Source organism: Delphinapterus leucas, chromosome 7 (assembly GCF_059928025.1).
Source record: "Delphinapterus leucas isolate spDelLeu-1000000601 "Yukka" chromosome 7, BTC_Dleu_Yukka2, whole genome shotgun sequence".
Lineage (NCBI taxonomy): Eukaryota > Metazoa > Chordata > Mammalia > Artiodactyla > Monodontidae > Delphinapterus > Delphinapterus leucas.
In genome coordinates, this window is record NC_143135.1 from 34,182,325 (window position 1) to 34,207,001 (window position 24,677).

The following is a 24,677-nucleotide window of genomic DNA, read 5'->3' on the forward strand; positions in this document are numbered from 1 at the left end:
GTGCTTAACCACTGAAGAAGCACTGCAATGAAGTAAAAAAAACAAACAAAAAAAAACCTCTCATTTCCAAAGCCATTAAAGCTAAGTGAAGTAGACGATTCACAGTGAATCAATACATATTGTTTTTCAACTGGTTTCAAATGTAAACATTCAGTACATCTTGCTTTTGGTCAACGGTGTTTGGCAAAGCCAATAGACCTGCTTTTATTTTCTTCTTTATCCCATTAAGTATGAACAAATACACATCATGTCATTATTATGAAAATATCTCTTTTAATATATTTTTTATTAATTTCAAATAGCCACCCAAATTGTTAATGTATTTTCTGAGGTGATTTTTCTCTTCATTCATTTACTGAATATTTTGTAATGTTTCAAGGCAATTTAATAAACGTTTAGTGAATGCCTGTACTATGAGAAGAATGTTGAGTATTATACACAAGAACAGTGTCCTGAACAGAGTAGGGAATTCTACTGAAGAGATTTTTAGAGACATATTCTATTCTCTCTTTAATAGCATCAGGTAACATGGTGATTATAGATTATGGAAAGGTGGAGACTCTAAGAATATGCAGCCAAGAGTCTGCAAAGTATCTTCCGTTTTCAAGTGAAACAAAAATGAGGTACCAAGAAGTCAAATAACTCAGTCAACAACATACAGCCAGTTTGCCAGTTATCCCAAAATCTAGACTCTCCTTTCCAGACACCAGTGCAATGATCTTCCCATTATAATTAATTAGAATGGACTAGGTGAATAACCTTTGGTTGAATAAAGCAATCACTCGTAAGCCCACTACCTTAATACAATACTGTTTTAATTTTCACACATTAACTTAGCATCATTTCCATGTCTATATATTTATATACAAAGCCCACAGCATGCACACTATTTTCCATTTCCTTTTATTTCACTTAGTATTAAAACTATGTATTTCATGATATGATGACTTGGATTTGCTTCAAAATAATCTAGTGGCAGGGAGGGGTAGGTGTATAAATGAAAAAAGACTGCCCATGAAATAATAATAATTGAAGCTGGGCGATGATTCCATCCCGGGGCTCATTATACTTTACTACCTACTTGTGCATGCGTTCAAAATGTATATTAGAAGCGAGTAAACAAGTTTATATGATTTATATGTTGTAGAGTATTTTAAAGGCAAATTGAAATACACAGCATTACTTGAGAGGCCACCCACAGCTTGGTGTCCATTGGAATATACTGCCTATTTCAGTCTCCTAATATACCTTAGTCACTGCATTCACTTTCCTATGTGTACACATAGCTTCAAATTCAGGTCTCAGCTGGAGCTGCTGCTGCTCCTCCTCAAAGTCCACCAGGTCCCACTCATATTCCAGTCTGGCTTGTCGCTGTTTCCAAAACTCCAAAAACAATGTGACTATGGGCAAAGAAATGCATAAGAACAAATATAATAAAGAGATGGAGGAATAAGTGAATAAGGAGATAATAACTAGATTTTTCTTTACTTTAAAAAATCATTTTGGTTGTATGATGGTTCTTCTGTCGCTGTTTGATGATAAAATTATAAATTTTGGCATAATACTATGTAATAGTATTGAAATAACTCATATATAGAAATACAAATTCGTTTCTTAGACAGCAGTCCATGCAAGAAAAATTTTTTTCAGGCAAGCTACTCTCTCTCTCTTCATTCAGATAATTTGAAATAATATTTAAACTTGACTTTTTACTAACACCTAGATTTTGTTTGCATGTCTTTTACTGAAATCATTCAAGCAATTGTATCACATTCTCAGGCTTAGGGAAATTTAAGGAAAACATAGGAGCCATTTCATAACACAGTATGTCTCTCTCTCTCTCTCTGTCTCTCTTTGTCTCTCTCCCTGTCTCTGTCTCTCTCTATATATATATATGTATAATATATAATATTATATAGTATAATATACAATATATATAATTTTTAAACAAACTTTCCCTTAAAGAATAACATATTTACAGAAAAGTATATAAAACATTACCAACACCCCCAGAAAAACCTTCCCTTATAACCCTTCTAAGGCATAGATGTAACTAGTTTACACACACACACACACACACACACACACATATATATACATATATATACATAAACACACACACACACACACCAGTTTCTTTACCCATTCATCTGTCAATGGACATTTAGATTGTTTCCACATCTTGGTTAATGTGGAGAGAGTTACAATGAACACAAGAGTGCTAACATCTTTTTGAGATCCTGATTTCAATTATTTTGGGTAAATACCCAGAAGTGGGATTGCTAGATTATATGACAGTTCTATTTTAATTTTTTGAGGCACTTCCACACTGTTTTCCGGTTGTACCATTTAGCATTCCCACCAGTAGTATGCAAGAGTTCATTATAATTCTTCACATCCTCATCATTTTGGTAATAGCCATCCTGACAGGTGTGAGATAACATCTCATTGTGGTCTGATTTGCATTTCTCTGATAACTAATGACATTATGTATTTTTTCATGTATCTGTTGGCCATTTGTATAACTTCTTCGGGGAAATGTCTATTCAAGTCCTTTGTCCATTTTTAATCAGGTTAGGTTTTGTTATTTTTTTAAAACTATTGAGCTACAGGTGTTCTTTATATATATTTTGGAGATTAACCCTTTATCAGATAGATGGTTTGCAAATATTTTCTGCCTTTCAATGGGTTGCCTTTGCACTCTGTTCATTGTTGTCTCTGCTGTGCAGAGCATTTTAGTTTGAGGTAGTCTAGCTTATTTTGTTTGTTTTTGTTGCCTGGGCTTTGGTGCCATCTGCATGAAATCACTGCCAAGACCAATGTCATAAAGATTTTCCTTAGACTCTCTTCTAGGATTTTTACAGTTTCAGGTCTTATGTTTAAGTCTTTAATCCATTTTGAATTGATTTTTGTGATGGTGTAAGATGTGAATGAAAAATGTTGCCTGCCATATCGGTAAACAAAGGATGTTGCAGCCATCAAGCCACTACAGCCCAGATGGTGAGCCCTGAGGGAACTCAAGATGGGAAAGAACGGGATACTGGCCCCAGATAGCTAAGGTGCATATCAAAGGAATGATTTCAATTAGCCCAGATTCTTGCATCTTCCCATACAAAGAAAAGCGCTAATTCATTAACTTAAGGTATCTGGTTTTCTTTAGTTAACAGTAATCTTTTGATGTTCTGACTACCTGGTCTTTGTTGCAAAACTCCTATGTATCCTGGCTCCTCCCTTACCTCTTCAGAGCAGTTCCTCAGAGCTATCTGAGAGGCTGCCTCCTGGGCTTGAAGTCCTCAGAAAGTCTGCCAAATAAAACATAATTCTCAACTTTCAGGGTGTAGATTCTTCTTCAGTTGACAAAGATGAGGATCCAATTTCATTCTTTTGCATGTCGCCGTCCAGATTTCCACAGCACCATTTGTTGAAGAGACTATCCTTTCCCCATTTTGTTTTCTTGGAAATCCTGTTGAAGATTAATTTACCATATACATGTGGATTTATTTCTAGGCTCCATTCTGTTTCATTGGTCTGCATGTCTATCTTAATGCCAGTACCATACTGTTTTGATTGCTGCAGCAAACAAACAGTTCCTAACTGGTTTTCTCCCCAGGGCTAAAAGTAGAGGCAGCAGACACAAATGTCCATCTTCCAATCTTTCTTTGAAACAGATCTACTTGCAGACTTTAATAGCTGCTGCCTGAGGGTCCAGCTTCCAAACAGCCTGCATCTAGGTGCTGACTGAGATCTTCCCATTTGGGATACTGATGGGTTTTGGCACACCCCCCAAATACTGGGAACCACTAAGAACAAAGAAGGCAGCTTGAACAATCACAGGCCACACTTTCAAGGCTGGGAGAGGTAGCTGTTTTACCTAATGAACAGAAATCAACACAGGGAGGCAAGGTAAATGAAGAAACAAAGGAAAATATGTTCCAAATAGAAGAACAAGATAAACTGCAGAAAAAGACCTTAATGAAATGAAAACAAGCAATTTACCTGATAAAGAGCGTGAAATAATGGTCATAAAGATGCTTACCGAGGTCTGGAGAACAATGCATGAATAAAGTGAGAATTTGAACAAAGAGACAGAAAATATAAGAAAGTAATAAACAGAGATCATAGAGCTGAAGAATACAATAATTTTATTGTAAAATTCAATAGAAGGGTTCAGCACGTACTACATAAAATGAAGAAAGGATCAGTAAACCCCAAGAAAGGGAAGTGGAATTCATTCAGTCAGAGGAGAAAAAATGAATGAAATGAAAATGAAAAATGAGTGAAAAAAAGTGAAGTCAGCTTAAGGGAGTTATGGGACAATATCAAGCAGACCAACATTTGCATTATAGGGGGTCCCAGAAGGAGAAGAGAGAGAGACAGAGACAGCATATTCAAATAATGGGTAAAAACTTCTCTAACATGGGGAAAAAAACAAATATCATATCTAGGAAACCCACTGAGTTCCAAAAAAGATGAAAACAAAGAGAACCACACTGAGACACATTATATTTAAAAGGTCAAGAGTTAAAGACAAAGAGAGAATCTTATAAGCAAGAAGAGAAAAACAACTTATGTATAAGGGAACCCTCATAAGACTATCAGCAGATTTTTCAGCAGAAACTGCAGGCCAGAAGGGAGTAGCATATAGTCAAAGTGCTGAAAAAAATTTGAGAACCAAGAATACTCTACCTGGAAAGTTTTCCAGACAAGTAAAAGTGGAAAGGGTTTATCACAACTAGAATGGCTTTTCAAGAAATGTTAAAGGGACCTCTTTAAACTGAAATGAAAACATATAAAAGTACAAATCTCATTAGTATAGGCAAATGCATAGTTAAATTTAAAATACTCATGTTATAATGGTGGTAGGTAACACACTTGTAAATCTATTATGAAGGTTAAAAGACAAAAGTAGTAAAAATAACTAACTACAATAAAATTGTATAACTATAATAATTGGTTAAAGGATACACAAGCTAAGAAGATATAAACTGTGACATCAAAAACATAAAACACGGGAAGGAAAGTAAAAATATAGAGCGTTAGTATGCATTTGGAATTAATTTGCTTTGCTTGCAATAGAATGTTATAACTATAAGATGTTTTATAAAAGCCTCACTATAATCACAGAGCAAAAACCTATAAAAGACATGCAAAAGATAAAGAAAAAGGAATCTAAGCATACCATTACAGAAAATTATCATACCCCAAAAGAAGAAGGCAAGAGAGGAAGAAAGGAACAAATGAATTACAAAACAATTAACAAAATGGCAATAGTAAGTCCATATCCGTCAATAATTACTTTAATGTAATTAACTAAATTCTCCAATCAAAAGTCACAGAGTGGTTGAATGGATAAAAAAACAAGACTCAACTATGTGCTGCCTACAAGAAACTCACTTCAGCTGAAAGGACACATATATACTAAAAGTGAAAGGATGGAAAAAGATATTCCATACAAACTGAAACCAAAAGAAAGCAATATTAACTATACTTATATAAGACAAAATAGACTTTAAGACAAAGATCACAATAAGGGGAAAAGAAGATCTTTCTATAATGATAGAGAGATCCATCAAAGAAGAAGATATAACACTTATAAATACTTATGCACTCAATAGAGGAGCACCTAAAATATATACAGCAAATGTTAACAGACCTGAAGACAGAAATTGTCAGCAACATAATAATAGTAGGGAACTTCAACACCCCATTTTCAACAATGGATAGATCATCCTGACAGAAAATCAATAAAGAATCATTGGACTTAAACTACATGTTAGACCAGAGGGACTTAAGGGGCATTGACAGCACTTTCCATCTAACAGCAGCAGAATACACATTCTTCTAAGTGCACATGGAATGTTCTCCAGGAAAGGTCATATATTAGCACCACAAAACAAGTCAATAGATTTCAAAAGTTTGAAATCATATCAAGCATCTTTTCTGACCACAATGGTATGAAAATAGAATTACAGGAAAAGTTAAAACTGGAAAATTCACAAATATGTGGAGAATAAAGGACATGCTACTGAACAAACTTAGAAAAATCAACAGAGAAATTAAACAATATCTTGAGACAAATGAAACTGGAAATACAATATACCAAAACTTACGGGATGCAGCAGAAGCAGTTCTAGGAAGGAAGCTCATAGTGATAAATGCCCACATTAAGAACCAAGAAAAAGCTAAAATAAACAACCTAACTTTAGACATTAAGGAACCAGAAAAAGAAGAGCAAAGTAAGTCAAAGGTAGTAGAAGGAAGAAAATAACAAAGATCAGAGGGTAAATAAATAAAAGAGACAAAAAGACAACAGAAAAGATCAACGAAACTATTTTATTTTGAAAAGATAAACAATAGAAAACCTTTAGCCATAATTACCAAGAAAAAAAGATAAGGCTCAAATAAATAAAATTAGAAACTAAATAAGAGACATAACAACTGATAGCACAGAAATACAAAGGATCATGAGACTACTATGAACAATTATGTGCCAACACAGTGGATAACCTAGAAGAAATGGATAAAGTCCTAGAAACATACAACCTACCTAAACTGAACCATGAAGAAATAGAAAATCTCAACAGACCAATTACCAGTAAGGATATTGAATCAGTAATCAAAAACGTCCCCACCAACAAAAGTCCAGATCAGATAGCTTTACTGGTGAATTCTATCATACATGTAAAGAAGAATTAATCCTTCTCAAACTCTTCCAAAGACTAGAAGAGGAAAGAAAACTTCCAAACTCATTTTATGAGGCCGTCATTATCCTGACACCAAAGTCAGACAAAGACACTACAAGTAAAGAAGTTATACTTGATGAACATAGATGCAAAGAACCTGAACAAAAGAGTAGCAAATCAAATTCAGCAATATATTAAAAGAATTACACACAATGATCAAGTGGGATTTACTCCAGGGATACAAGGATAGTTCAACATCCACAAATCAATCAACATGGTATACCACATTAACAAAATAAATGATAAAAGAAAATCATCTCAACAGATGCAGAAAAAGCATTTAACAGAATTGAACATCCTTCATGATAAAAACTCTCAAAAATATAGGTATAAATGGAATGTACCTCAATATAATAAGAGCTATACATGACAGGCCCATAGCTACCATCATAGTCAGTGGTGAAAAGCTGAAAGCTTTTCCTCTATGATCAGGGACAAGACAAGAATGCCTATTCTTGCCTCTTCTATTCAATAGAGTACTGGACATCCTAGCCAGAGCAATTAGTCAAAAATAAATAAATAAATAAAAGACATATAAATTAGAAAGAAAGAAGGAAAGAAGTAAAACTGTCTCTGTTTGCAAATAACATGAAATTATAAAAAACATCCTGAAGACACCACCAAAAAACTGTTAGAACTAATAAATAAATTTAGTCAAGTTCCAGGATAAAAATAAATATATAGAAACCCATTGTGTTTCTATATACTACCCACGTACTAACAGAAAGAGAAATTAAGAAAATAATCCCATTTACAGTAACATCAAAAAGAACAAAATACCCAGGAATAAATTTAACCAAGGAAATGAAAGATACGTACACTGTATACTACTAGACACTGATGAAAGAAACTGAAGAAGACACAAATAAATGGAAATAAATGGGAGGAATTAATATAAAAATGTCCATACTACCCAAGCAATCTCCAGATTTAATGCAATCCCTATCAAAATTCCAATGCTATTTTTCACAGAAATAGAGAAAACAATCTTAAAATTTGTATGGGGCCACAAAAGACTCCAAATAGCCAAAGCAATCCTGAGAAAGGAGAACAAAGCAGTAGGCATCATATTCCTGATCTCAAACTATATTACAAAGTTATAGTAATCAAAATAGCATGGTACTTTTGGCATGGCATAAAGAGAAACACAGAGACCTATGGAACACAATCAAGAGCTCAGAAAATAATCCCATATATTATGGTCAATTAATATTTGACAAATGAGCCAAGAATACTCAATGGGGAAAGAATAGTTTCTTCTATAAATGGTTTTGGGAAGATTGGATATTCCTTTGCAAAAGAACAAAACTGAAAAAAAAGGGAACCCTCATGCACTGTCAGTGGGAATGTAAATTGGTGTAGCTGTTATGGAAAACAATATGACAGTTCCTTGAGAAATTAAAAATATAAATATAATAGGATGAAGCAATTCCACTTTTAGGTATATATCCAAAGGAAACAAAATCATTATCTTGAAGTGATATCTCTACCCCCATGTTCACTGCAGCTGCTGGGTGTTCTATGCATAATTGCTCCTCTATTTGTTACGACATATAAGGTTAGTGTTGGTGTACAATCTCTGTCAATGGAAAGAATTGAAAACTACTACATTTGTTGTAATTTGTGTACCTATCATCCATTTCTGATTCCAAAAAATGACAGGCAGGATTTGGTAGCCACATAATGAAGAGATGTCCATATACTAACTTAACCAGAGGAGGCTGCTGGAGAACTGTGGGTAAGACTTCTCTGTCTCCCATTCTCTCTTTGAATCTGGCCTTTTCTCTTCAGACCATAGCAGTCAAGCAGAAGTAACAGAAACCCATAAGAACCTCTGCTTCATGTACACACCCCCACAAATGTTGGTGTCCTATTGCCTGAATCAAGCTGCCTTGTTCCCTTGGCCAGTATTTTTCTTTTTTTAATTAATTAATTAATTAATTTTTCGTTGCGTTGGGTCTCTGTTGTTGCATGCGGGCTTTCTCTAGCTGTGGCGAGCAGGGGCTACTCTTTGTTGTGGTGCGTGGGTTTCTAATTGCGGTGGCTTCTCTTGCTGCAGAGCATGGGCTGTAGGCACACAGGCTTCAGTAGTTGTGGCACGTGGGCTTGCGGGCTCTAGAGCGCAGGCTCAGTAGCTGTGGCGCACAGGCTTAGTTGCTCCGCGGCATGTGGGATCTTCCTGGACCAGGGCTCAAACCCGTGACCCCTGCATTGGCAGCTGGATTCTTAACCTCTGTGCCACCAGTGAAGTCCCTCCTTGGCCAGTTTTTAAATGCACACACTTGTGCTTCTTAAAGCCTTTTTTTGTTAAATTGGAGAGAAAAAAGTCTATCTTTCACCAGAGTCCCCCAAATTTTTAGACATGCTTTAGAAGTCTTTAGGCCTCCTCTTGCCAAGTTACTCTTACAGAAAATACTTTCCTCACTGATGGCGGGAATAACTTCATAACACTTCTACTTCCCACGTGATACAAAAGAGAAGAGATACTGGGACATTTCCAAAATTAAGGGAAATTCCACCTTACATGGGAGATTTTTACCAAATGGAACTGGAAGCTGGAACTAGAATTTGACACAGGAAATTTAAATTCAAATTCAAATGTTGAGTATTAGCTCTCAACAATTTTTTTTTTTTTTTTTTTTTTTTTTTTTGCGGTATGTGGGCCTCTCACTGTTGCAGCCTCTCCCATTGCAGAGCACAGGCTCCGATGCGCAGGCTCAGCGGCCATGGCTCACAGGCCCAGCCGCTCCGCGGCATGTGGGATCTTCCCGGACCGGGGCACAAACACATGTCCCCTGCATTGGCAGGCGGATTCTCAACCACTGCGCCACCAGGGAAGCCCAGCTCTCAACAATTTTTGAGTCTTGTTCCAGTTTGTGTCCATGACTCAATATCCTCCAGCCACCAAATACTTATGTTTATTTCTCCTGAATTAAGCACTTACTGAGCCTGTTTTTACCACAGTTCTGACAGTGTAATCTGAATACATATGAAGTTTCAAAAATTATAGTGTTTTTCAGAGAAATTAGCAGATGACTAATAGAGACCTTTCTGGACCAAGGATCAAGACGAATGACCATTGATGTGGACTCCATCAGTGTACTGATGCTAGCAAAGACATAAAGATGTAAAATCACCTTTGGTTTATAAGGTATGCCAACTGTATATGTTATATGAATGGCCATAAAACAGATAACATGGAGAAAGCTGTTTTTATGTAACTATTTACTCACCCCAAATTCCCATGAATATTGCAAAGAACACTGTTGACTCATTGTCAAATAAATGGGAGAACTGTAAAACAATAACAACATCACAAAGACTACTTAGTATCAAATGAGGGAGGGAAATTGCAAGTCTTTTCAACATACCACAATACATACATACCTTTGAAGCCCAACAGGTAGAATTTAGTCTCCAATAGTCACACATTACATCACAGAGTGGGCACATGATAATCTGACCCCCAATCTCAGGGTCACAGATCTCAGTGCTGCAGAGGGAAGAGGAGAGTTTTTGTTTTGTTTTGTTTTGTTTTGTTTTTGTCTTGTTTTGTTTTGTCCACACGGCATGGCATGTGGGATCTTAGTTCCCCGACCAGGGATGGAACCCATGCCGCCGTAAGTGGAAGTGTGGAGTCCTAACCACTGGACTGCCAGAGATTCCCAAGAGCAAAGTTATATTAAAAGTGACGTGTTTGGGTGAAAGTCCAAAGCTGCTTTTATTGGAACAACTTTATACAGCTTCTTACATATGGCACAAGGGGAAATGAACTAGCAATTTTTGTAGATCAAATCATGCTTTGAGGAACAGAATCTTTAGAGCCCATCATTAAAAACAAATTTTCCATAAAGCAACAGGTGAGGGGTAGCTGCTATGTTTGGGTCTTTTTCAGAAATATCAATTATCTGCTGCCATAGGAAACATTCTGACACAAATTCCAGAAAAATAATAGCAACAGTTTCAGTTAGCATAAGATTCTCTATTGGGGCAACTCAGTTGCACTTACCTGCTTGAGTTATCATGCATCGATAATAAGCCGTAAATAAAACAAGCTAAGCCAACTATAGCTGCAAAAAACAGCATTTCTGTGTAAAATCCGAGAAAGACAAAATAGATGCCAATTTTTTCTCCGTAATAATCCCTATGAAAGAGGGTAAAAAGAGAATCAGAGGTTGTAAGAATGATACAGTCCTGAGAGTCTTGGTTTTGTATTCAGACAAACTTGAATTCTAATTTTGGCTCCATTGCTTTCCAGCTGTGAAATTTTGATAAAGTTACTAAACTTTCTAAACCTTAGTTTCCACATCATAAAATGCAGGATAATGCTTAGCCATAGAATTGGTGTAAGGATTAAAAGAGACAACACATGTAAGTAAGAAGCCAACTGAGTGGAAGTTAAGATTTACTTTTGAAATAATCAGGTAATTTGAAAAGCTTTTAAATTTTAAAGAGAGTTTAAATGTTTTGAAATAAAGTGCAGAACATTCTTCTAGCAATTAACAAATCAAAATCACATTCACAATCTGTGCATGGACTTTTGCTTTATCTCTCTCTAAAATTGAAGAATGTACTCAGACCACAACAGATGAGAGTGGTTGTATGTATGAACTTCCATCTTCCTCTAAATTTGGAGCTCTGATGGATGCTTATAGAATTGTAAGACAAGGAGCAAACCAAGGAATCAAAAATGAGTGTTTAATAAAGTTCCATAAAATATACAGTTCAGCACTTGCTTTACAAAGAGTTAAAAAGTGACGGCATTAGTTGGCATAAATGTTCAAGTCTTATAACCAAGTTTTGGGGGTTTTTTTCTGTTGTTTTTTAAACCGACTCTCTCCTTAAGGAATCTCTCAAAGAACCAGAGAACAAGGTTTTCTCTGCCTCATAAAACCAGGTTTTTTAAAAAAACAACACAAAATAGGTTAATCTTCTCCCTTATTCACGTAGAGCTCAGCTCACCAAATCCGTGAAGTCTTACCACAGTTTCCTAGACAGAGATGTAATCCCTTTTGGGCTCTAATAGCATGATATATATAAATCTATTACAGCACTATTTATTAAATTGTAATTTCCACACATGCTCAAAAAACAGGCAAATCTAAACATAAAGGGTTTAAATTTTACATAACATAAACTTATTTAACATAAACTTAATTTCCCAATGAGAAGGTTTTTAATTTTTTTCACTCAATATTAATTTTATTGAATAACCCATTCTTCAGTTTTCAAAATTTCTAATCTTTTCTAATGAAACAGGCATCTCTCTGCTTGTACCATCTTTCATTCTTTCATTTTTTCATTATTTTCAGTGATAATAAACATTTTTACATTGTTGTTTTCCCTTGTTCTGCTTTTCAAATTACTACAAACTTGAAATTAAATTATAATTCCATTGTATTCCCTTGTTAATTTACCATTTACAACTTCCTTAGGTTCACTCACATAGGATGAGTAAACTTGCTTTTTCTTTTTTTTTGTTTTTGCTGAAAAACATAGCAATTATTATAATACTGCATAACATCAAAATCTAAAAATAAGAATAAAAATATTTGATTTGGGAAAATTTACTATTCATCGTGTCTATTTCCATTTGATGTTTTAAAAATTATAGAATCAATCATTTTTAAGGTAAAACATCAATATTACTGCTATATGCTTAACCAAAAAGTTATCTGGGAATTCATAAAGAAACTGGATATTTCAAAGAACTACATTTTTCTTCCTTTCAAATTTCAAGAATCTTATTCCTTGAGAATTAAAAAAAAGTCCTCAAGAACTCCAGACCTTTAATTAGTATTTAAAATATTCTCAAAAAGAGAAATTCTCAAATGAACATTTATTATGTATGGAATTATAGAAATAATTTTACTAAACTTTGGATTTGAGGAGCTTAATAATAGATTAACAACTAAACCATCTCTTAAGAATGCAAAAAGCAAGAGACATGTCTTAGATTTGTATTATGGTAAATACGTATATATTATTTACATATTATTGAAATAACGTTTAAGATGTTAAATTCTTATTATTCAAAACAAAGAAAATGAGAAAAAGCCAATAATACGAGATACTCTGTGAAGTATCAAACATAAGGAGAATAAATATTTCTTTTGAGTATTAATTTTTTAGAAAAATTTGCCTTTTATTTACACTTACGGTATTTCTTAACCTGTCCATTTTACTTGCTAGATTTTGCACTCATCTGTGGCCCCATAACATTTAACAGGGCATCTCATAGGTAGAATACATTCAATAGTCTTCGTTGTGAGATCTTGTGAGAAGGCACTGGTCTAATTTTGTATTCCCAGGACTTAGTCTGAGACATAGCAAATAATCAAAACAATGATGATGGAATTGAAATAAATATAGGCTTGAGGAATGAATGAACAAAATGCAAACATTTGGTCTAAAGAGATTCATTTTTACCATGAATTCATGGACATCTGAGAAACTTAGCTTAGCAATTACACTATCTTGGCTTTTAATAGCACCATTATAGTCACTGTAAACATATTTGTTCTAACCTATTTGCTATATAGCAGTATATCAATTTTATTTATACGCATTAAGCCATCCCAATAGATGATATCAGAAAAATTATCTGGAGCTCTTAAATTGGAAAGAAAAATTGGGATCAGAAGGCATATAATATTGAAGACTGATAAACCAATGATGGTAACCTTTGTATTCCCAGTTCTCCCTGAAAAAATATAATCTAATATGACAAAATGATCAGTACCCAAAAGGCAGTAAAAATATTTACAAATATTTGGACATGGAACTTAAGTTTGGTGTAGAGATAACATGAAATATGTGAAATCTAGGAATTCAAATCCTATATTCTAAATCTCTTTCCAGGCACCCCTAGTCATCATTTTTTTTTAACCCTCTATATCCAATCCACTAGGTCCAATAAATTCTGTCATAAAAGTCTTTTTCTTTTTTTTCTTTCTTTCTTTCTTTCTTTTTTTTTTTGGCTTTGTCATGAGGCATGTGGGATCTTAGTTCCTCGACCAGGGATTGAACCTGCAACCCCTGCATTGGAAGCGCAGAGTCTTAACCATTGGGACCACCAGGGAAGTCCCATAAAAGCCTTTTTCTAATCCATAGTCCCCTCTTTCCTGTTACCAGTGCCCTGGATATGACCTTCAATATCTATTACTGGAAAATTTTTTTATTTTTTATTTTTATTTTTTTGTGGTACGCGGGCCTCTCACTGTTGTGGCCTCTCCCATTGCGGAGCACAGGCTCCAGTCGCGCAGGCTCAGCGGCCATGACTCACGGGCCCAGCTGCTCCGCGGCATGTGGGATCTTCCCGGACCGGGGCACGAACCCGCATCCCCTGCATCAGCAGGCGGACTCTCAACCACTGCTCTACCAGGGAAGCCCTATTACTGGAAAATTTTAATAGCCTCCTTACTTCCCTGACTTCGGTCTTGCATCCTTCTACTATCTGTCCTGTTTCCAAGAGAGTAATGTTTCTAAAGCACAAGATTAAACAATGACCGTTTCCTCCTTTAAAGGTTTTCTCCTTTCATCTTAGCAGTGTTCTTCATGATTTTTTACTGATAAACATTCAAATCTTACCAGCCACGCCTCCTAAATGAAGAACTAAATGCACAATGCTCTTCTTTAGCCCAGTGCTCTGTACTTGTTCTCTCTACCTGGGATATTCTTAACTAACTTGTTTACCTAGCAACCTGCTACTTCTCTCAAGACACACTCAAGAATAATCACTGTGAAACTTTCCCTGAGGTTGTCATAAAGGTAGGTGCTCTTTCCTCTGTGCTCTGTTCTTTCATGAGAATCACTCTGCTGTAATTATTATGCACTTGTGTGTCCTCCTGCAAATATCTTTGTGTTAGGAAACCACATTCTGATTACCTTTATAGCCCTAGCCTCTTGCTGATATCTAGCGATGCTAAATAAATGCTCATTAAAGGAATGTGGGCATTGTAATTATGCATCTATAGACAATTCCTTTCTACTTTTAAGGATATTTTTATTTTTAACAAGTCTTCCCATAAAAAACTTTCATAAAACCATAAAATCAACAAGGAGAGGAAATAAAACCATACCTGATATAGGCCTTCAAGCATCATGACAGAGAACACCATGATCTTCAAATTACTTGTAAGTAAAGAAATAAACCCAGTTCCAACTGAGTACCTATTACCAGCTGCCATGCCTGAGGTACAGAGAGCAGTGAAGAAGATGCTTAAGAAATTCTAGGGAAAACATGTAAAGTAGGGTGGGGACATTAGACAAACACAGACAAAATAATCCCTGGGAAAAAGTCTAACTAAATGCCATAATACTGAACACATGTTGGGACTTGTTAATTCCTAGTACTAGCTAAAAGAAAGGGATCTGAAAATGAGTAAGCCTGGAAGTGGCAGCCTCAGAAAAGCAATGTTTCTGGGGAAGAATCAGATATAAAGGGTGGTACTTCTTAAAAGTGGCAGAAAAGAGAGAGAGTTAGGGTTCTATAGAAATGAAAGAAAAGGCGCATGACAAGCACAGGGTATCATCCATGAAAGAAACTGCATGGAATAGGAAAAAAAACTAACAGAAGAGTGTACTCTAATGCTAGAAACTCCATGAATTAAACACAAACAGAAAAAAGCAGAGCATACTATACAAAATTATGTTAAAAAAACCCTGAAAATGTGAAACAAAGAGCTTCAGCTAATGAAAATTCTCCCAAAAGAACATGAGGAATACTGTAAAAAAGCAGTACAAACTGAATTAAATCTCAAATAAATAACTGGAAATGTAAGAAAATATCAGAAATATAAAAATAAGAAGTGGGAAAAAACAGGAATAAATAAAACAAGAGATGAAAGAAACCAAAAAACAGAGGAAAGAGAAGAACCCTATAAGATCATGTCAGAACTGATGATGAAATTATGAGGTATTCAAGAGAATAAATGGACACCAAGTGAAAATCTAATAAAAGATGATAAGAAAAACAGGATACCTATCAAAAGAATGAAAATGACATAGAGAAGTAAAAAGGGTCTCAGGAAAATTGTTTGATATGAAGACAGGCAAAAAAGACCAAACATACAGATAACTGGAGTCCAAAGAAAATAATCAAAGCACTGGAAAATAATTATATTTTAAAACTATAACCCAAGAACACTTTCCAGAAAAACAAACAAACAAAAAAAACCCAAACAAAATAAAAGATACATAGTTAAAGGATCCACCAGGAACAGGGAAAACTGACTTAGAACAACCAATTCCAAGACATAATGTGTTAAAACAATCAGATTTTAAAACAAACAAACAAGCAAACAAAACTCTCCAAGGCCCCAGGCAAGATGATAAATTAATGTACAAAGGCAAAGAACTTCCTACTAAATGAGGACACACCAGAGGCATTTCCAGTAAGATCAGGAACAAGGCAAAGACACCAACTATTATTCAACATTGTTCTGTAATTATCAGCCAATTAATTGAATAAAAGAAAATAATTATAGACATAAGAATTGGTAAAGAAAAGTAAAATATTTCTATTTAAAGATTACATGATAATATACCTCGATAGCCTTAATGAATCAATAAAACTAATTCAATAAAGAATTCATCAGGGCATTAGAATATAAAACTAACACTCAGAAGACAATAACATATAACATGTAAGTAAATACATAATTTATAATAGCAACAAAAATATAAAATACTTAGGATTAAACTTAAGAAAGTTTTATAACTCTATAGCACTCCTGAAAAACCCCAAAGTAGGCTTAAACTAAGACATATCTTTCCCTTGACAACTTTTCCTTGATTAGAATGTCTCATCATCAAAATACCAGCCTAGGGCTTCCCTGGTGGCGCAGTGGTTGAGAGTCCGCCTGCCGATGCAGGGCACACGGGACTGGGACATGATGCCCCAGTCCAGGAAGATCCCACTTGCTGCAGAGCGGCTGGGCCCGTGAGCCATGGCCGCTGAGCCTGCGCGACTGGAGCCTGTGCTCCGCAACGGGAGAGGCCACAACAGTGAGAGGCCCGCGTACCACAAAAAAAACAACAACAAAAAGTACCAGCCTACCTTAGTTAATTTATAAACTTAATTTGATACCCATAAAAATACCAACCATCTTTTTTAGTAACAAGCTAGACAAGTTGATACTAAAGTTTATATGGAAGAACATGTAGAATGTACAAGGAAACACTGAGAGTAAGAGCTATGATGAGTTATTAGCCCAACTAGATATTAAAACATACTAGAGGTAAGCCACTACAATTAAAAGAGCCTTCTGAATCACTTTGCTGCACACGTGAAACTAACACAACATTGCAAATCAACTATACTCTAATATAAAATAAAAATTAAATTAAATAAATAGCCTGATGGATAGTTAGCTAGATCAACAGAATAGGCAGAACATCCAGAAAGCAACTCAACTGCATACAGAAATCTAGCATATGATAAAGGTGGTACCTCAAATCACTGAGGCAATGATAAACATTTTAATAATAGATTTGGGACAAGTAGAATAGAAAGTGCATATTTAACTTTATAAGAGACTGTCAAAGTTGTTTTTTTAAAGTTGCTATACCATTTTGCATTCCCACCACCAATGTTTGAGATTTCAAGTTGTTCCATATCCCTGATAGCACTTATTGTTGCCAATCTTTTAGATTTTAGCTATTCTAGTGTGTGTGTGGTGGCATCTTAATGAAATTTTAATTTTTATCCCCTTAGTGAATAAAGATGTTGTACATCTTTTGATGTACTTATTGGCAATCCATAATTATATTCCTTTGGTGATGAATCTTTTATCTTTTGTCCATTTTAAATTTTGTCTTATTATTGAGTTGCAAAAGTTCCTTAAATAAAAGTCCTTTATTGATATGTGTGTTGCAAATATTTTCTCCAGTCTTTTTGCCTTTTTATTTTTGTAACTGTCTTTTAAAGAGCATACATTTTTAATTTTAATGAAGTTAAATTTATACATTTTTTTAAATTGTGCTTTTTGCATTTGATCTGAAAAGTCCATGCCTAACTCCAAACCACATACGATTTTCTCCTATATGTTCTCCTAGAAGTTTTATAGTTGTAACGCTTACAATTAGTTCTCTCATCCATTTCAAGTTAGTTTAAATTTTTGTACAGGAAAGAAGCAAGATTCACATTTTTCATGTAGATAGCCACTTGTTCTAGCATCATATGTTGAAAGGACTATCCTTTCCCCAATGAATGACCAGGCACCGTTGTTGAAAATCAATTGACTATATATATGTGGATCTATTTCTGGACTCTCCTTTTATTAAAGATTTTTCTTTGGAGTAATTTCAAATATATAAAAAATTTACAAGAATAATTCAAATAATACCCATATATCCTTTAATTCTTTTATTGTAAAAATATTGCTGCATTTGCATTTTATCTCACTTCACATATTATATTTCCCCATATATACATGCCTTTTTTTGAACCACTTGCAAGTAAGTTGGTTGAATATGTACATCATGGTCCTTTACCCTTAAATACTTTATTGTCTATTACTAATAATAAGGATATTATCCTACATAATCACTGAGAAGAAACCTTAGGAATAAGAGCTGTTTTCTGCAGTTCCTCCCTCTGTGATAATATAGTGTTTTCTTTCTTGTCTTTTCGATTACCTAGTTAAAAACTTTACACCTAGCTATCAATTCTTTACATTAAATTGTGTTAAAAATTTAAGTTTATTTAAAAACTTATTTCATTACTGAAATGGAAAAGCAGTATAATTTGCTATAAATGAAAAGTTATAATAATAGGATGAAAAGGTTTAAAATGTTATTAAATTTAAGCTAGATACTGCCATCTGATGGAAAAATCTGAGCTTCCACTTTGTTGTAAAAGAAAATCAGCAAGTGCTAACAAGGTACTGACCTGAGGTGTAATGCATTTGTCTATATCAAGGGTTATAAGTACAAACCTTTGGGGAATATTTATAGCAGAAACATCTGTAGACAGCTAAACACTCTCAATATATTTTGAACAATGTAAAATATGTAAACCTCATTCTGACAACTTTGCTTTTTTGAAAACATACCATGAAAATATTCTCCAAGGGCACTAATTGTAATAGTGAAAAGTTTGAAACAGCCTAATCTTTTTCAATAGAAGAATAGACAAATAAGTTATGCAAAATTTATAATATGGTACCCTGTGTTGTGTTAAAAAGCACAAGATAGATCTGTGTGTACTCAAAGGGAAGTATGCCAATAATATACTATTTAGTGATAAAAGAAAATCTTAGCAAAAAAGTAAATAAAGATTCCATTGCTCCAGGAAAAAAAAAAAGTGTATGTATTTTACTTCACATGCACATAAAAATAAGACTGAATGGCTATTACCAAATAGCCATAGTTACTTCTGTGGAATTCAATGGAGGTGTAATTTCACTTAAAACTTGCACATCTCTTTATTGCTTGGAATTTTTTAGATACATGTCCTACTTTTATAATTAAAAAAATTAAATGGCCATTAATCAGAACAATTAAAATATCCATCCAATCAAGAGTTTATATAAAGATTTACAGAAACCACAGTTTATATGCTAGTTGCCTTCTATTTATTCTTAAAAATGTCGCCTCTTATTTGCCTTAAATGAAACTGTTGGAATAACATTTCACTTGGTTTGGATGTAGACAACAGAATCAGTCTCATAAAAAGGAGGCTGTGCAAGCAGAGCAGTAAAAGCATACCTCACTGAGTAAAAATACTGCTACTAGCAACCAGGGGTCTGTAATCTGATTGTTTCTTTATTGAAATCATAGCAGGAGTCTCCTAACATCCTGTATGCATGTAATATTGTCATGGTTCAAAGCAAGAACCTGCAACCATAGTCTTCTTGCATAGCTAATGAAACTGTCTAAAGAATTGAGATAATAGAACAATTGCCTTCACAGCTTTCTGAGATCAACACACACACAAATATCCATACATGACCTTTCTGCTATCCTCTAAATTCCTAGACGCAGAGGAAAACAAACAAACAAAAAACTATTGTGTTAAACACTAAGTGCTAACCCCATGCTAAGAAAATATACATATATCATTTAATTATCAAATAACCCCATAAGGAAAGTACTATTGCTATTCCTATTTTACAGATATAAGTCTCATAGAGGTTAAATAACCTGACCATATTTATATGCTTCTAAGAGAAAGAGCTTGGATTTGAACCCCATGTACCTAAATGCTAAGGCCCAACTTCTGAACCATCAAGCTATCTCTGCACTGTGGTTAAGACCATTCTGACAACAGCATTTTGCTCACAAATGAATGACTAAATGGTAGCGTAGATACAAAACTGGGAAGATGGGAAATGTAGTGGGTGAGAATAGTAGTAAAAAGAATGGAATACGATGCCATTGTGAATAAAAACCACATAATCAAGTTTTAATCAGTTTGATTCTGTGTAAGAAACTTACCTAATCAAATTAAAAGGCTGCTCCTTGTAAAAATAGGAAAACCGAGCCCAGTTCTGGCAAAGTGTGTGCCTTTCATTGACAGGATTCGGAGGTTCTGATGGCTTCCAATATTGACCCTACAGACACGCAAGAAGAAATTACTGAATGACAAAGCAAAAGACAAGGGTGAATAAAGGAACACTGCTTTTATAAAAAGCCTAGTGAATGAGGCAAATGTTCTCTTTCACTTTTCGATTTGGATTTTCATATTCTACTGATGTAAATTACTAAATCATTTAGTGTATTGTAGAGTGTAGTACATTTGCTACACTCTACAATAAATGAAAATAATAGTGCTTTATTTATTAAATTTTCACAGCCAGCTATCTAAAAACACAAGTTAAAGTCTGAGACTTTGGCTTTACTCAAGCTGCTCCTTTGACCTGGAGTCCTCCTTTCATCTCTACTCAAATTCCAACAGCTCAGGGATTCGCACAACTGTATAACTGGCTGGGACTTTGGAAATAGGCTGACATTTTTATATTATAGATGGAAAAACTGAACCCCAAGCAAAATTAAGTGAATGATCCAAAGTCACACAGCTATGACTGGAATCTCCTCTAGGCAACCTGTCTTGTCCTCACTGGCCATCGCTGATATGTTTCCCAAAGGACTTAAAATATACAACAGACTTTAGCACTTAAAAGCCTCAATATTGTTTCACGTGTAAGTTCCTTCCCCATTTTTAGGTACTGAGTAGGCTTATTAATATAAAGTTAATTAGGGCCTAGCAGAGCACTGTCTACACATAGCTGTTCCATATTTTCTCTTGAACTGTTTGCCTAGACAAGTAAACTACTGAAGACAACACTGAGCAAACACCCAATCTAAACTTAAGCACATATGAAAATCTCTGTATGACAAGGTGTAAGATTTTATATCATCCAGATTCCAAATTTTGTCTTCTTCTATAGGTTGTCCTACTGAATCTTGAGAAATGAAATAGAAAAAAAGAAAAATGCTGCCTATTTGCGTATCTTTAAAAAAAAAAAAAGGTTCTTTAAAGCACATAAGAGAAAAATCCAGTACCTAAATCTGTATTCAGGAGAGAAGAAAGGAAAAAAGGTAAAATTAATAGTAAATGATAGTTCTTTGTAGCAAGAGCTCAGTAACACTGATTTTCTAGTGACCGTGGAGGACTCTGCTGGAAGGCTAGATATATGGAGTAAAATTGCTGGTGACTGAGGACAGTTTGGCTTTATGACCTGGTGAGAGTAAGAAAAGAATCAATGCCCTAAAAACAAACAAACATAATAATCCTCAAAATCTTCAAAAGAAGAATGAGCCCTTTTGTGAAGAATGATTAACAAAGAATGTGTTGCAAAGTGTTTATTAACCTGCTATAGATCTCTCTACTTGATCAAACGCTGTGGCATTATTTAGAATCCATAATCCCCTAGAAGTTCTTTTGTCCCAGGGAAAAGTGTGTGTATGTGTGTATGCGGGGTGGGGTAGTTTCTCTAACACAAGTTAAATTCACCTGAATTGATACTAGTGTTGAGAACTGCCACTCATTTTGAAAAATTCCGCTAACATACCAAAGATAATCAACTAACCAATGTTGAACAGACCTAGAGTCAACAGTTAACATACTGTTGAATAAATATTGACAGAGGAAAGCTGGAAAAGAGAGAGATTGACTTTGGGTTTTTGGAAACCATGACAGCAACATCATTTTCAAAAACATGGGCAGGACTTCCCTGGTGGCACAGTGGTTAAGAATCCACCTGCCAATGCAGGGGACACAGGTTCGATCCGTGGTCTGGGAAAATCCCACATGCAGAGGAGCAACTAAGCCTGTGTGCCAGAACTACTGAGCCTGCACTCTAGAGCCCGGGAGCCTGTGTACTGCAACTACTGAAGCCTGCACGCCTAGAAACCCGTGCTCCACAAGAAGAAGCCACCGCAATGAGAAACCTACACACTGCAACGAAGAGTAGCCCCTGCTTGCTGTAACTAGAGGAAGCCCACATGCATCAATGAAGACCCAATGCAGCCAATAAGTAAATAATAAAATTAAAATTAAAATTTAAAAAAAGGGCAATGATTTAGATGCTACTTGTTTAAATAGAAATACCTAGTTCTTTTATATTCCAAAGGAATGTGTTTCTCGAAAAGAGGTCATCATCAAAAAGTCTTTACAAGTATAGCAGAGTTAAACAGGAAAAAAGGAAACCAAGGTTCCAGGAGATGATCCAAACTAGTTTATACGTGTTCAACAGGTGATGAAATTTAAACACTGAATATCCAAAAGGAAAGGTTTCTCTCAGAAACCCCCAGAAACTAGGCTATCTCAGTTGACAAGCCAAGTTTTAGGTTTGGTTGAATGGGTGCACCTTATAAAATGTCACTTCTTTGTTGAACTCAATATTTTTGTACATGATCTGCCAGCCTCAATCCTACTCCAGAATCTCGGTTGTTTGTCTGAATCTTTCTTATGGACTGAAGTCTTTAGCTTTTTTTGCAGTTGTACTTATGCTTTATTTCCCAGAAATTCCTAGTCTGTGAGCTTGGATTCATAGTTGTGTTCCAGTAATACCTAACAGAATACTTTACATATAATTAAAACCAATTATACATTTGACGAATGAATACATGAATGCATGCAATTTAAGTCCTTTACAACTTAACTTTATAAATAAGAAAAGATTTGATGGATAGAAATTTCCAAAAGTTATGTCCTAAAATGTCCTTTTAATATAACTGCTGTTTTCAATATGTGTTCTAAAGAAAATTCATGTGCAAATGTAATAATTTTTAAATGAATTTCCACCGAAATCTCAATGTAGAGAGGTATTAACTATGTGTTTCAGCATAGTTCTCAGCTTGGACCTAGGGAGTCTGTGGGGATTTTCCCAACATGAGCGAGATTAAGCAACCCGTCATAAAACAGGAAGCAAATGGAAGATTCCTTCTCCCAACAAGGCAGCCTCTGAATGTGGGAAAGGGAAAATGGGCTCAGTATTTCAAGACCAAGCACATACTTACATCATGGAGTGGAAAGGCAGATGCATAAGTGTGAGAATTTAGCAGTCTTTCAATCCCAAACCTTTTCTTCCCATCCTCTATGCCAAAAGGACACCGTGAGAGAATATAATAAACCTATAAGGTAAGCATAAAGAAACACACATTTCAGAACTTTATGCTTTCTATATTTTTTTCAAGTCACAATTTAACAGAGTCTACTTTGCCTCAGTACAGGCTCTGATTATGGAAGGAAACTTCCCCTTTTTGTTTGGGGGAAGATGTAGAGGTTGGGGTTGTATGGAGTCACAGGTATTTCACCTCCTGGGTATGAGAGCTCCTTATTCCCTTGGGGAGAGGGGGAATGGGTCATATAAGTTATTTTTCTTCTCCTGTCCCAAGCTCCGCTGTGAGTCCTTTGTACCAGAATTCATAGTATAATCACGGTTTCAAGTTAGAGTCCAATACCACTGCTACTAATAGTTCAGGTAGGATAATATGGAGTAGAATTGACACTTGGCCAAGCTGTCTTGAATACTTTTCATTAATTACTCTGATGTTTTGAATAGGGCCTTTTCTTGATATCAGAATTTATTAACCCAAGATTATCACACCTCTGCAACTACTTTGCAATCATTTACATATTTTTATCAGTTTTTTCCTCCATATAATTTGGGCTTTGTGTCCTCTGCTTTTGTATATTTCTCAATTTAATCTCATCTGTTTTTTGTCTTGCAGGAACTTTCCAGTATTTCTGCTTTTCTGACTGCTGACTTTGGCCATTTTAGCACTGTTCTATTTTTTTTCTATTTTTTTTAATCTCAAAAAAAAAAGTTTATTTCTAAGGCAGGAGAGAATAGAGGTTAAAAGAATCTTCCCAAGCTGACCATAAATTTTTTTTTTTTTTTTTTACTTTTTTGGTTCCATAAACTTTATTTTTCCTTTTTTAAAAATATCTTTATTGGAGTATAATTGCCCCACAATGTTGTTAGATTCTGCATATAACAAAGTGAGTCAGCCATACATACACATATATCCCCATATCCCTTCCCTCTTGCATCTCCCTCCCACCCTCCCCATCCCACCCCTCTGGGTGGTCACAAAGCACTGAGCTGATCTCCCTGTGACATAGGCTGCTTCCCATTAGCTATCTAGTCTACATTTGTATATATGTAAATGCCACTCTCTCACTTCTTCTCAGCTTACCCTTCCCCCACCCCGTGTCCTCAAGTCCACTCTCTATGTCCGTGTCTTTATTCCTGTCCTGCCCCTAGATTCCTCAGAAAAATTTTTTTTCTTTTAGATTCCATATATATGTGTTAGCATATGGTATTTGTTTTTCTTTCTGACTTATTCACTCTGTAGGACAGACTCTAGGTCCATCCACCTCACTATAAATAACTCAATTTCGTTTCTCTTTATGACTTAGTAATATTCCATTGAATATATGTGCCACATTTCTTTATCCATTCATCTGTCAATGGACACTTA

At 35.0% G+C, this 24,677-nt stretch overlaps 1 protein-coding gene across 1 annotated transcript in view; it reads right to left on the reverse strand.

The window, feature by feature from the left end:
• The window catches only part of ANO5 (anoctamin 5), a 103,623-nt gene that overhangs the window by 31,009 nt on the left and 47,937 nt on the right, over positions 1 to 24,677 (reverse strand). The window contains exons 8-13 of the mRNA XM_022583755.3: positions 23,211 to 23,324; positions 20,184 to 20,299; positions 10,753 to 10,887; positions 10,131 to 10,236; positions 9,977 to 10,037; positions 1,249 to 1,400 (exon numbers count right to left, since the gene is read on the reverse strand). Coding sequence (XP_022439463.1) covers positions 1,249 to 1,400; positions 9,977 to 10,037; positions 10,131 to 10,236; positions 10,753 to 10,887; positions 20,184 to 20,299; positions 23,211 to 23,324 — 684 coding nt within the window. The remainder of the gene's footprint in view (positions 1 to 1,248; positions 1,401 to 9,976; positions 10,038 to 10,130; positions 10,237 to 10,752; positions 10,888 to 20,183; positions 20,300 to 23,210; positions 23,325 to 24,677) is intronic.